The following is a 15,624-nucleotide window of genomic DNA, read 5'->3' on the forward strand; positions in this document are numbered from 1 at the left end:
GGATACTGTATAACTGATAGTATATTTCTGGAACCACTTTAAATGTACCATCTGCTAGCCAAAAATCGTTAACTACAAATTGATCTAGAAGAGTCTTGTGACCAATTAGTATTATACGTTCTGGATCTTCTGCCCCTGAATCATGAATAATCTATTTAGAGTACTTCTCTGGGAGTTAAAAATTTTTGTTATCTGGATTTGATGGAACGTTTCTGATTGTTTTAGCTTTGTATCTATTTATTCGCCTCATCATGGAGCTCTTCTTCGGTAGGCACATTTTTAATCCATCTCATATAGTCACTAAACTGTTAGCTATAATTACACGAGCTGTTGCACCTGGATTCGACATTTTTCTTTTCATTTGATTTGCAAGTTGATGAGCTTCAGATTCAAAAATCCTATTAACATGACAGTGTTCTAAAGACTCACGGATAATCTTGTTGTCTCTGGTATGGAGCAGCGATCGACAATGTAAAGTTCTAAACTTTGCACAACGCAAATGAATAGTTCTGATAGCAGTTTCACAGTGACGAACAAACTGAAATCCTTTGTAAATTATAACTTGACCACCTTTATTTCTAACACCATACTCAAAATCAGCCATAGGTAAATTAAAAATTAATTTTAAAAAATTAATCACGAAATTTATTACGTCGCACGTTATACACTAGTTGTATTACGAATCACTAAACTAGAACTGAAGACTGTAAGACAAAAATTTACTTATATACCTTCACCCAAACAATTCTTAGAAACTTTTAAGCAGTTCATGGTGATTAACAATTGTCGATTAGTTTTACCTTAGGAAATTATTCCTTGTAAATCTGAGGTAAGTACTAATTAGGTTAGCTAATCACTACATCATTTTGAGTTTCCAACTGAACCACCTCCCTAATCCCCTTTCCCAAATCTGCACTAGTGATTTACCCCTTGCTGGTTATAAATTTTGTACAATTTTTGGTAAATTTTATTTTATGTGTAATTTCTTGTGTATTTTTTCCTTTTAATTTTTTTCTTAGTGTATTTTTATCTATGTATAATTTTTTCTTTGTGTAATTTTGTCCCTGTGTAATTTTGTCCTCGTGTAATTTTTGCAGCGCAATTTTATCCAGTGTAATTTTTTCCTGTGTAATTTTGTCCTGACACGAGCTAAACACTGTGTAAAACTAGCTAAACAAAAGTTATGGGAAGACTTTGATAAGAACATAGAAAATAAATATCAAAAAGTTGTAAAATATTCTGGAGGTTGTTGAAGAATCTCAGAAATGGAGGGAAGAGTGTTGTAAAAGAAATTAGAGATGCTAACCACTCGGCCAGCCAGGCTGGCCGAGTGGTAGCGTGTCCGCTCTCCAGTCAAAAGGCTGCGGGTTCAAATCCTGCCGTGGGCATGGATGTTTGCGATTGTGAAAATACTAGTGATGGTAGTCGGCAGTAGATGGCATTGGTATAGATGATGAGATAGTTTCAGTTAGTGGATTGGTGGAGATGGAAAGTACCATCCATAGATGAGTCATTCAACTCCCTGGAGGTGTTATGTAATAATAATAATAATAATAATAATAAAGGTGACATGAAAACTGGAGAAAAAGATATCCTTGAAGTATGGAGTAATTACTTCAAAAAATTACTAAATGAACCAAGCAGCAATAGCACAGTGGTAAAAAACACTCAACAGGCAGGCATGCAGTCAGGAATACACATCCATTCCTTGAAGTAGAAAAACCCATCAAAGGTATGAAATGTGGAAAGGCAACAGGAGCAACAGAAAAAGATATCCTTGAAGTATGGAGTAATTACTTCAAAAAATTACTAAATGAACCAAGCAGCAATAGCACAGTGGTAAAAAACACTCAACAGGCAGGCATGCAGTCAGGAATACACATCCATTCCTTGAAGTAGAAAAACCCATCAAAGGTATGAAATGTGGAAAGGCAACAGGAGTAGATGATATTCGACCAGAAATACTCAAGTATGGAGGTATAAAAGTATTACAGTGGCTGTACTGTATAGTTCAGAAGGCCTGGACAAAGGGACGAATTCCGGATGATTGAAGTAGAGCTCATAGTACCCATATATAAAAAGTGAAATAAAACTGAATAATGTGAGAATTACAGAGGTATTTCTCTACTGAGTGTTCCTGGTAAGATTTATGCCAATATCCTTGAGAAACAGTTTAGGATTGTGAAAGAAAAGCTTGGTAAAGAACAAGCTGGATTCAGGCTAAATAGAGGCTGTGAAGTGCAGATTTTCACTTTATGACAAACAGTTGAGAAATCATGGGAACATAACAGAGATCAGTATTTAAGTTTTGTAGATCTTTAAAAGGCATATGACAAGGTACCAAGAGAAATGCTATTCAAAATTACTGATATTACTAATTACTACTGTTACTATTACTGATACAGTTAAAAGTGCCTTAGAAGATAGAAATATAACATATGATAATGTTGGAGTCTTGACAGGTAACAGACTAATTTGGAGGAAAATTGTAGATAGAATAAAACTTAAACAGAATGGGCGAAGATAAAAAAAATATAACTTAAACAGAATGGGCGAAGAAAGATTAGCAAAACAAGTGTTCTCTGCCAGGTTGGCAGCAAAACGACCCAGAGGAAGACCAAGATATAGGTGGATCGATACGGTACAAAGTGCTTTAGACAATAGAAATATAAGATCTGATAATGTTGAAGTGTTGACAAGTAACAGACTGATTTGGAGGAAAATTGTAGATAGGAAATTAATAATGATGTAATTTTTTTCATGTAGTACTATCATATCCTGTGGGTACATGGCAGGAATTTGATGATGATGATGATGATGATGATGATTGTAGATAGAAAGTTAGTCATCATCATCATCATCAATTTCCTGCCATGTACCCTCAAGGGGGTGTACAGGATATGATAGTACTACATGAAAAATTTACATCATTACCAACTTCCTATCTACAATTTTCCTCCAAATCAGTCTGTTACTTGTCAAGACTCCAACATTACCATATTACCATATATCTTATATTTCTATCGTCTAAGGCACTTTGTACCGTATCAATCCACTTATATCTTGGTCTTCCTGTGGGTCGTTTTCTTGCCAACTTGGCAGAGAACACTTGTTTTGCTAGGAAGTTAGTAATGATGTAAATTTTTCATGTAGTACTATCATATCCTGTACACCTCTTAAGGGAGCATGGCAGAAATTTGATGATGATGATGGGTGTTCAAACAACACAGCAGACATGTGCAAATGTAAACCACTGGTGACAGGGAAAAAGTAAATATCCTAGGGCAGACCTTGACAGGAGTTAAAATTATTCTCTGTAATATATGTGTAAATAAAAATGGCTGATTATCATCAAGATTATAGTAGAATGGTTTCAAGAGTTGTTGTGCTTGAAGCCCAAGCCCATTGCGCATTAGGCCTACTGAAATATTGCAAAATTATTCTCATTCTAGACAAATGTTCAGCTGATGCTCAAGTTTCTGTAGATTCCAGCAGAAATTTAAAATGACAAGCCTTATAAACTCAAAGATTTATATGAGCTCATCCAGAGTAGGCTTTTACAAACATCTATACCCATAGTGGGATTCAAACCCACAACCTGTTAGTTGGAGACCAAGCATACTAAGCATTAACCTAACTAGGCTGGTAAAATGGGAGACATAATGGATGCTAGTTCTTCTGAACAGCAGCCCATGGTAATATCTGTAAATGAGACACAACATGGAAATTGATCTTCTATGAGGAAGTGGCTGAAGCGAGTCCGTAAGAGATGTGTCATTAATCAAAATTGAATGAAATATAGAGACATAAGCAGACAACATAATAATAAAATTCAATAACAGAAAAATACTGATGTATTGAAAAATATTTAAATACTCACCAACAATGGCTAGGTTTCCTAGCCATTGTCAATGCATATAGATGAAAAGCAATAAGCAAATTAGACTTTTTTTATTTATATTTTTTAATTTGGTTATTAGCATCCGGAAAAGTAGTATACAAGAAATGGAAAATCACCTGGAGAAGATAAGCTAGGTTCAGAACTATATAAATACGCAGGAACAAGATTCAAAGAAAGACTCTTATTATTTTTAAATAAAATTTATTCAACTGGTATTCCTCCAATAGAATGGAAAAAAGCAATTGTGATTCCTATCTTTAAAAAAGGTAATAGAGATGACAATAAAAATTATAGAGGTATCAGTACTAAATTCCTGTTACAAAATATATAGCAGAATCTTAAATAGCCAACTAATGAAATATTCCAAAAACTTTATTTAAGAAGTACAGAATGGATTTAGAAAAGGATGATCATGTATAGACCCAGCCTTTTGCCTAAAATTAGTAATAGAGAAAAGAAGAGAATACAATTTAGAAACACATATTGCATTCATTGACTTTGAAAAAGCATTTGACAAAGTTAAAAGAAACATATTATTTAACATATTAAAAGAAAGAAAATACCAAATAATATCCTAAAAGTATATATGAAAATAATCAAATACAAATAAGATTAAATCACGAGCTATCATATACGAGAGAGATAAACCAAGGGGTCCGACAGGAATGTCCCCTCTCAGCAACTCTTTTTAATATTTACTTAAATGAAATAATAATAAAATGGAATAAAAATATACATCAAGGAATTAAACTTTCTCCTACAGTGAACTTAAGCACCCTCCTTTTTGCCGGCGACCAAATAATAATTACAAATTCTGACGATAACTTACAGAAAGCCATTTTAGATCTCAATGAGATAGCCAAAGATTATGGTATGATAATATCAACAGAAAAATCAAAAACTATGGCCTTTACAGGACAAGATACAGCAAGAACTAAAATAGTAATAGATATCAAGATCTTAGAACAGGTGAACTCATTTAACTACCTAGGATGTATGATCACATATGAAAATGAAAAAGATATAAACGTAAAAATTGCAAAATATTTAAAAATAACAGGTGTAATTAACTCTATATTTAAACCAAACCTAGTTCAAAAACAAACCAGACTAAAAGTATACAATACATTAGCCCTACCAGTCTTAATGTATGGAAGCGAAATCTGGACAATAAAACAAAACGACAAACAAAGATTAATAACAGCAGAAATTAAGTTTATGAGAAAAACTGCAAAGTATACCCTATTTGATCACAAAAGAAACGAAGAAATTATGAAAGAATTAAACCATGAACCAGTAAAAAATTAAAAAATATAAACATAAATGGATGAAACACGTTCCAAGAATGAAAACAGAAAGATTGCCAAAATAAGCCTTAAATTACAAACCATTAGGAAAAAGGAAACTAATATGTCCTCTTAAATGATTCAACGATGACTTCTAAGGCTGGAACAGGCCATGCTTGGCCTAAATCCTTGATACGCATGATGATGATGATGATGTTATTAGTATACTCTTATTGCATTTATATGATGATAGACCTAGAACCTCATTTTCTGAAAGACTACTATGAGGCGTCATGGATTTAAACAAAATATATGCTGAGCAAATTTTACTCAACACAGATTAAATGATGTTATGAAGGCCTTTAATCAATACAAAACATAAAGTCTATGATTGGAATTGTTTTTTGGAGCAATAGCATAATTAAACATTTTTGATAACACAGATTTCTTTGTTTGTTAATGAACTGCCAGAAATATTAATAACAGTTCTTGTTATGTTAGTATGGGTGCTATGTGAATGATCCTTCCTATTTACAAGTAATTGAAATTTATGAATACGATGTAGTTCAACTGTCATAAAAACGTTTTCTGCTGAATCTGAAGAAATGCTATACACAGTATTGTAGTGGAGAAAATACTAGATAATTCATAATGGATAAAAGTAATGTGACAGCTAATAAAAAAAATTATTATTTTTGCTTCGCAGATCTGATAAATTAACAAAGAATAACTTGCATTCCAATAAATACAATGCCCTCGAAGAGAATGAATAACATCTTTAATTTTACTGCAAGTTGGAATTACTTGTGCTATCTGCAATTCTAAAAAGGTTATTGACAAAGTTAAGAAACCCAACCAAAAATTCTGCAAATATTAAATATTAATTTACACATATGTAAGTGTTATTCTTTATGGAATTTTATCATTGTGTCATTAATCAACCAAACCATCTTTTATTGAATAGCATCAAAACGTTTTAGGCAGATCTTGGTACAACACCCCAAGCATGAGAGCAGTATTCCAAGGTTGGCCAGATTTGTGATTTATATGAGGGTGGTCTGAAATCTCGGTCACGATAGATGGCAACATCATCGGCACGATTTTTTTTTGTAAGTTGGTACATCTGTCATAAGCATCCATGTTAAATTGCAAGTCATTCTATCAAGTAGTTTGTTTTACACAGCTGTCTGAAGCAAAAGTGTTGTCTGTATCCTTTGAAATGGATAAAATTGAGAATCGTTAGGTTATAAAATTCTATGTAAAAGAAGGTTTAATGACAAAAGAAATTCATTCGAAGTTCATAAAAGTTTATGGGCACTCTTCTCCTTCATTTTTGACAATTAATTAAGAAATGGGCTGCCAAGTTTAAACGTGGCCGTACCAGCCTTGAAGATGATTCAGTGAAGGACGCCCAAAAAAGTGTAACAACACCAAAAATCATTGACCAAGTGCACAATATGATACTGGATGACTGGCGAGTCAAAGTGAGTGAAATTACTGAGACTATAGGCATTTCAAAAGAATGTGTAGGATATAATTTGCATGAAGAATTGCAAATGAAAAAGCTTTGTGCAAGATGGGTGGCACGCTTGCTCACAGCAGATTAAAAACGTACTCGCATGAAAATCTCTGAACAGCGTTTGGAGCATTTTAACAAGAATAAAACTGATTTTGTACGTCAATTTATTACTATGGATGAGACTTGGATTCACCATTACACACCGGAATTCAAACAGCAGTCAAAACAGTGGACAGAAGCCAGTTGTTCAGCACCAAAGACAAAGTTGGTTCCATCAGCAGGGACGGTCATGGCATCAATGTTTTGGGATGCTAAAGGCATTTTGTTTATTATCTTGAAAAGGGTAAAACAATAACTGGGGAATATTATTCCGATCTTTTAACCAGACTAGACAAAAAAATTCGTGAGAAAAAACCCAGTTTGCAGAAGAAAAAATCATCTTTCATCAGGACAATGCACCTGCCCACAAAGGTGTTTCGGGAATGGGAAAATTAAGGGATCTGCACACTATGGATTGTTGGAACATCCACCATATTTCCCAGATGTGGTTCCCTCTGACTTCTATCTCTTCCCAAAACTAAAACTCTTCCTCCCTGATCAGCGTTTTTTTTTTGAATCAAGAGGTGATTGCAGCTGTAAAGGGGTATTTTGCAGATCTTACTGAGAACCGCTACAGGGACGGGATAATGCTGCTGGAGCATAGCTGGAATAAATGGATTAGTCTTATGGGAGATTATGTTGAAAAATAATTTTGAAATTATAAATTCGTTTTTTCATTGTTAGGTCGAGAACTTTTCAGACCACCCTCGTACATAAGTAGCCAATCAGAATAGAAGTACCATCTTGAGCAACAAAGGTTTTTTAGAAGCTGGCAATGCTATCAACATGGTATGATTATGAGAGAAAAGGTTTAATTATTATTATTATTATTATTATACAAGTATCTCCATAGTGTTAGAAGATTCATCACGGGAAATCTGTTAAAACTGTAAATAGTGATAAACTGTAAAGAGACTGTGCCATTTGTGTTATAACTATTGAGTATTTCATTCCTCACTTTGTTCTATATATATAACCACTTTTAGTTTTAGTCAGTCATGAAGAGTAAGATAATAATATTTATATATGATTTTATTTTAGTTAGTTAGAATATTTCAAATTTACATCCAGGATAGTGCATTAACTTCAAAAACAGCATGCTGTGAATTCCAAAGAATGAGGCTCTCATATATATAAAATTAAAATATTTACTGTAACATATAAATATATACAACAGATACAAATTCTATATTAAGTAATTCACTTTATCTCTTTAATGAGATCTGACATTCTTATTTTCTGTAGAATATCAATTAGTAAATTCTAATATTCTATATATCTAACTCTAAAATTCTAATTAATACAGAGGATAATAATTTGCCCATTCTAGAATTTCATATGTGCTAAAAAAACATCTCTCACTCTCTGATTCTCTCAGTTAAAATTTATTTAATTTATTTGAGAGAAAACATCAAATACTACACAAAACAAATTGAACACAGCATTCAGCTAAAAGTTCTTTCATTTGATCATATGGGAACTTCCTTTATAGCATTTATTTCCATTTATTTTATCACTGTCTGATTATATCTTCCTTTATTTTATTTATTTCTGCTCCTGATTCATTCAATCTATCGTACCTCTCATATTGTTCAGAATACAATAAAAGTTAAAGATCTCACTTGACTAATATACTTGCATATGTCCTAGTAAGTAAGTAAGTTTTCTTAATGCAACATATTCCATGGAACATACATTGCTAGCATTTCATTCACCACTTGACAGTCTCACTAATCTACGAAGGATTGACACATTATACTGTCTTTCATTATTAACTTCACAGTTCCTCCTTGAAAAGTAGATAAAGATGCATATAAAATTTTGCTGAGATCACAGAAATTAACTTGGTAGCTCATTCCACCTTCACAGCTCCTTCCTTGCTTGCCTACTCTTGCTAGCATTCTTGTTACCTAGTGATAGCTATTCTAAAAACTCACAGCCAACACATATCCTACTGAGATTCTAAGTGAAACTCTAGGGACAACATGGCTGCTATTGCTATGGCGCTTACACATTGTAATAGCATATGACATAAGAATACTACTATAAACAAATATATAATATACATGCCAATTTCTTTCTATGTAAACCCCTAAGGATTACAACATATTGTAAACAAATTGGCTGCTTAAAATATATTTAAGTTCCCTTTATATTGCTACGCTTAGCCACATGACGGGTGCGTTACTAAATGCACCCATCATGCATTAGTAAATGTGAACAAATTTATGTATATAGTTTTTAGATTATCTTATATATAACAAAAATGTATTCCTAATTAACAAAATTATCACTCAGTACATGTAATACTGTAGAAACAAACATAAGTAAATGACACTTTACTTTAATAATCTCTCTCTCTTCTTGCCATGTATCAAAAAAAGTCTTCCTTTTTTTGGTATTTATTTTTATTCAGTATTTACTTTTATTCTCATGCTTTTGCACTTTCATACACTGCATTTTTACCCTTTCCACCCCCCTCCTCCTTTTCACTTCTGTATCATACCATTTGCCAGATGTTTCTCCAACCACTCAATCTGATGTTTTATTCTGTGGAGAATCAACATAGATGCATTATCTTTTTCATTATCATCTGGTCACTGTCTTCATTTTCTGCTCTTTCATTCTTGCAATCACTTATAATGCTTGCAACATCAATCTTGTCAATCACATTTTCACGTATTTCATCTTTCAACTCACCACTATCATTCTTCTTACTGTCCTCATACTTCTGGCATTTGCTCTCAAAACATTTATGACAAACTCTCTCTCCCTCTCCAGTTTCATTCTCCTAGAGTAAATCTCTTATTCTAATAAAAATAACTAACATTGGGTTTATTGGTCGTAAAGATTTAATATTACTAGTCACCTACTAGTGTCACCACATAAACTAGTGGCTTCATCTGGATTTGCATGAACATACAAATATAAATAAACAACAAGTGTTGATTATGAATCAATACATTACTAAAAAAAAATACCAAATGTGTAGGAACCATTACACAAGTACAATAGAAACATGTGGAGAATGGATGCTGGCACATGGCTAGTCATTGTTCAGTAGGTGCGTCTGATAGTTAGCAGAGAAATTAAACTCTGATGTGTTTAGAGATCTGATGAGTGACTTCCAAATGTCACACAGAATCATCCCTTGGGTCCTTGTGAGGGGATTACCACTGTAGCCTTTTTATGTTGCAGGAGCCGTAGTCTTCTTCTATGTATGACATTCAGCTCTTATCCTATTCAATGTTGTGGTGAGTGTTGGAGAAATGGAATACTAACCCTGAACTGTCCTCTCTGTTGTTGTTGTTGTTGATGGTGTCTCCAATATGTTCCTTTTGTCTTATTTCAAAACTTCTCGAAGTTTCTCCTATGTAATTAAGGCCACAAGAATATGGGATATTGCAAACTCAAGGATGTTTGTGGTCCTTGGGTGAGTATAACAGATTTCATACTGTCATAATTGATTTGAAGGGTACTCTGATGTCATGAGCTTTCAGGATTGTTGTTGTCAACAACAACAGAGAGGACAGTTCAGGGTTAGTATTCATTTTTCCAACACTCACCACAACATTGAATGGGATAAGAGTTCAATGCCATACATAGAAGAAGCTACAGCTCCCATAACATAAAAGAGGCTAGTGGTAATCCACTCACAAGATACCCTAAACAGAAACCAAGGGATGATTCTGTGTGAAATTTGGAAGTCACTCATCAAATCTCTAAACACATCAGAGTTTAATTTCTCTGCTAACTATCGGATGCATCTACTGAACAATGACTAATCGTGTGCCAGCATCCATTCTCCACGTGTTTCTACTGTTACTTGTGTAATGGTTCCTACACATTTGGTATTTTTTTAGTAATGTATTGATTCATAATCAACACTTGTTGTTTATTTTTTATTTATATTTGTATGTTCATCCAAACCCAGATGAAGCCACTAGTTTACGTGGCAAAACTAGTAGGTGACTAGTAATATTAAATCTTGTGTTAGTTATTTTTATTACATTAGTTTTCTGTTCAAAAATAACATACTTATCAAAAATCTCTCATTCTATAAAGTGCAACTGTTGAACTAAGCATTATCAAAAGTAAGTAGAAAAGATCTGAAGAAAACTAGATACTTCAGGGCACTTGAAGATTGAAAATGTTCATGTACTGCAAGACTTATCGTACGAGTAGGATGAGTGGAGCGTGCTATAATCAGTTTGTTCTATTTTAACCAATTTTACTTAGCTAAAAATCAGAAACTGTCAATCTGGAAATAAGTTGAGTGATTAATTTTAATAACCTTCCCTACTGTGAAAATTCTGTGGATCTACCAAATAAAAATGGCTGCCAGCAAAAATCTAAATAAAATATTTTCTTCAAAGATATTTTGTTCAAATTATTTGATATACTGAATTGAAAGTGGATAGGATTAACTGATGATGTGTTAAGAGAAAGATGAGATGACTTATAGAGATCTCTCTCTCTCTGCTAAAAATCAAAATTTGGAAACTATCATCCGTGTGCTTATAAAAAAAACTTACTTGAGCAAAAAACTCTGTAAACACTTTAAAGAAGCATGTCTGCTATTAACATCCTTGTGTAGCACATCAGCCAATTGAAGCAGAATTCCATTTTGGCCAACAAGTATTTCCCAAAACTGAAATTATAAATTTCATAAAAAGATAAGATGAAATAAATAAACAAATAAAATTTTTAAAACAAAATTGTAAAAAATGGAGTTACTTTAAATAGAACTAAAATTCTTTTCAGATAAATATATTAATGTAAGCATATTAATCAAGGCATATATTAGCATTGTAAGCATTGCAAATATATTAGTCTTCATCATCATCATCAAATTCCTGATATATACCTTCAAGGGGTGTACAGGATATGATAGTACTACATGAAAAATTACATCATCACTAACTTGCTATCTACAATTTTCCTCCAAATCAGTCTGTTACCTGTCAAGATTCCAACATTATCAGATCTTATATTTCTATCTTCTAAGGCACTTTTTACTGTATCAGTAGTCCACCTATATCTTGGTCTTTTTCCTGCCAACCTGGCAGAGAACACTTGTTTTGCTAATCTTTCTTCACCCATTCTGATTAGCTCTGCTAACGCATTCCTGTATGCTGGCAATGTCAAGTTCTTTCCTAATATTCTCGTTTTTAATATGATATTGCCATTGATGCCATCTGTTCATGCTTATAATCTTTCTCAGGAAAGATTAATCTTTCCTGAGAGTTAACCTTTCCTTTAAGAACGAGAAAGAATCTTTCTCGTTCATAATGTGATTCATATAGTTAATGAATAACAGAGGGGATAATGTACATCCTTGTTTGACATCAGATTTAACATTAAACCACCTTCCTGTGCTTTCTTCAATTCTAATTACTGACTTACAACTCGAATAAAGACTAAGTATTGCTTGATATAATGCCCCATTGACACCATATAACTGTAGTGTTTCAAATAGCTTCTCTCTTGGCACCTTGTCATAAGCCTTTTCCAGATCTACAAATACAGATCTTTGTTATATTCCCATGATTTTTCAACTATCTGTCGTAAAGTGAAGATATGATCCTGACAGCCTCTATTTAGCCTGAATCCAGCTTGCTCTTCACCAAGCTTCTCTTCCACAATTCTTCTCAACCGTTTCTCAAAAAATGTTACTGCTAACTAATAATTTGCTTTCTAATATGACAGCATTATTACACTATATACAACAAATGCCCACTTTAATGAGTACTGCATATAACAAAAAAAAAATCTATTTTTATGGGTGCATTTTGTATCATGGCTAATACGATAATGTTAAACATAGGAAATTTGATTTGTTGGAATGAGAATGCAGTTTCATTAAAATTTGAAAATTAGCAAAATTGATTGCTTTCTGCAGTGAAAATAAGCCATCTACCAATGTTGATTAGTTTGTAGTTTATCGGGCACAATGACTCTGCAAACAGGGTAAGTGCTGTAATCTATGATGTTCTCCTTGTCAAGCCCCCCCCCCACTTTGAAGCAATCTTGTTCTTCTTGTCAAGCTCTTCTCCCCCTCGCACTTTGAAACAATCTTCTGTTGTTCTTGTCAAGCCCTTTACAAGCTTTCCGCCAACCTATATTTCACACTGCTCCACAGAAGTGTCTTGCACTAATGAATATGCCATTGTCATAAATCATAACATGGAAGACCTGACAATTTATGTTAAAACAAAATAATATTTCACCATTCAGATTTAATAAATTACAATATGTTTATTTTCATTTTTCAGCCTTCACATTTGTTCATCCTAAACCAACAAAATAAATGTTTATTACTCTGTCTTTACAACGAATTGATTTTTCTAATCTTTCTACAATGTGAGATGTTTTGCGAAACAATGCTTATTTAGTATAAACAATGAAAATTATTAGAATAATTAATGCTGACCTGGTTGGCCGAGTAGTTAGCGTATCTGCTCTCCAGCCAAAAGGTTGTGGGTTCGAATCCCAGTGTGGGCATGGATGTTTGTGATTGTCTGTGAAAATACTAGTGGTGGTGGGCAGTAGATGCCGTTGGTGTAAATTAGGCGTGGCCAACTTCATTCTATACGAAGGTCAATATATGATGAGTGGTAGCGTCACGGGCCGCACACTTTTAGACAGAACTTAAATAAAAATAAACTCTGCATTTTTTCAAGGCAATAGTTATATGTATTGAATTACTATATTTTTTAAATCATTTTACTACTGGGAGAACAATATAAAATACTTGATTGATTTAAATATAAGTTGTTAAATTAAATTTAATTACATATTTCTGATTTTTTTAAATGTAACACAACTTAATGAGAACAATGTGGGCGTTCATGTGCGGCAACAAATTCATCAGTCGATTTTCAATGATGATGACGATATTCATAACAAATCCTGAAGATGGTCATCAGTCAGTCGGCTTCTTTGTGACGATTTAACCGCCCTCATAGTTGAGAAAGTGCATTCACATATGTATGTGCTTCCAAACATAGATGCAATTCTCAAGCTGAAATCACTCAATGCAGGATATTTTTCCCTTGGTACCAGTTTCCAAAAGTCAATGCCAATCTCCATCCTTGACTGGAAAAAGGGTCACTTTGAAGGTCACACAACTCCAATTGAATAGTGTCATGCTGCTCTGAAATGTCGCATTTCATTGGGTTGTTAAATAATGTCAGTTGTGGCTGCATGTCACTGAAGTCAGAAAATCACTTATTGAATTGGTCTAACATTGGCACAGAAAACTTGAAGTCAATGTCATGGCTCTCCTCCATTAACTTCCTGCAGGAAGGGAAATGTACCAAGTTTCCTCTGACTAGGGTGAATTTAAAAACCTTCAGTTGACTTATGAACCCATCTAGGTGTCCAACTAAATCTGAGATTGTTTGGTTATGTCCCTGTATCTTCACATTGAGTTCATTCATGTGGTGTGTGATGTCTGTTAGAAAGGCAAGTAAGCTGTTAAAATGAGGATCACTTAGTTTTGTGATTAGTTCTTCGTTTGTCTTCTTGTGTTTCTCTAAAAACTGTTTTATTTCCTTTCTTAAAACAAAAACCATTTCAAATAGTTCCCTCTGCTTAGCCAATGTACTTCTGTATACAACACTAAATCGTCACATTCTACCTCCATTTTTATTAGAAAACAAAGAAACTTGAGGTGTGTCAAGGCCCGATTTCTGCCCTTAATTAGATTCATACACTTCATTACAGTTTTCATAACATCCTCTATCTCGAGAATTTTACCACACAGAGCCTCCTGATGTATAATGCAGTGCAATACAGGGCAATTGATTCCAGCCTTCTTTAGTAAGCCAACTAATCCTGTTTGAGTACCATGCATTGATTTGGTGCCATCTATCACAATAGCTGGGAGATTGTTGATGTCATCAGTACTGTTTACAACCTTCATAACTGCATTATGAATGTCTTGACCTTTGGCTGTGTTATGCAATGACTCTAATGCTAGTAGCTCTTCATTAATAACACAAAGTCTTTGAAAACAGTTCGAATGAAAATTAGAAGTTGAGCTGTATCTGTTATGTCAGTTGATTCATCCAGAGCCGAGAGCTAAATCTGTAATAACACTTTTTTAATTTATTTAATATGTGAGAACCTATTTCCTCGACTTTTTTTTTTATAGTTTGTTTTGATAGTGAGACGCTTTCAAACTCACTGGCAATTTCATCTTTCCCTAATGCACGTGCCATTTTCACAGAACAGTGTTTTACAAATTCACCATCAGATAATGATTTTTTTGCTTTTGCTATCTCTGCGCTTACAACAAACGATGCCAACAATGAGCTTTTTTGTATTGATGTTGGTTTAGTAAAAATAGATTTCTGAGCACTAACCTTTCTCTTCAAATTACGTACAATCTTAAGGGAGATTATGTTGAAAAATAAAAATAATTTTGAAATTATGAATTTGTATTTTTCATTTGTTAGGCCAAGAACTATATATATATATATATATATATATATGCACTGAAGCATATCCATTTCATTGGTGGCAAGTAAGACTATAGTACCAAACATTTGCTGTCCATTTTTTACATTCTAAGTCCTCTTTGAGGCAGTTGGGCCATTGTATGAAGTACTGGCCAGACTACACTTGGACTAATGTGCTCAGATTTGATCACTTAATTTACGTTGTGATGTGGAAACATTGGAAATATCAGGAATCTGAAATGTTGGCTATGAAGGGAGGTTAAGGTGATATGAGAGAGATGTTTAAGTTAGTAAGGGGGGAATAAGGATTTTAAGGTTCAATATGATAAGTATGTTGTAATAATAATAATAAAT

At 33.4% G+C, this 15,624-nt stretch overlaps 1 protein-coding gene across 4 annotated transcripts in view; it reads right to left on the bottom strand.

The window, feature by feature from the left end:
- LOC150094096 (HEAT repeat-containing protein 6) overlaps positions 1 to 15,624 on the bottom strand; it is a 446,924-nt gene that overhangs the window by 389,991 nt on the left and 41,309 nt on the right. For all 4 annotated transcript variants that reach the window (XM_090412214.1, XM_090412213.1, XM_090412212.1 and 1 more), the window contains exon 4: positions 11,341 to 11,456. In XM_090412214.1, the coding sequence (XP_090268340.1) occupies positions 11,341 to 11,456 (116 nt within the window). The remainder of the gene's footprint in view (positions 1 to 11,340; positions 11,457 to 15,624) is intronic.

Source organism: Typopeltis vanoorti, chromosome 22 (assembly GCF_054136105.1).
Source record: "Typopeltis vanoorti isolate ZY-2024b chromosome 22, IOZ_Tvanoo_1.0, whole genome shotgun sequence".
Classification (NCBI taxonomy): domain Eukaryota; kingdom Metazoa; phylum Arthropoda; class Arachnida; order Uropygi; family Thelyphonidae; genus Typopeltis; species Typopeltis vanoorti.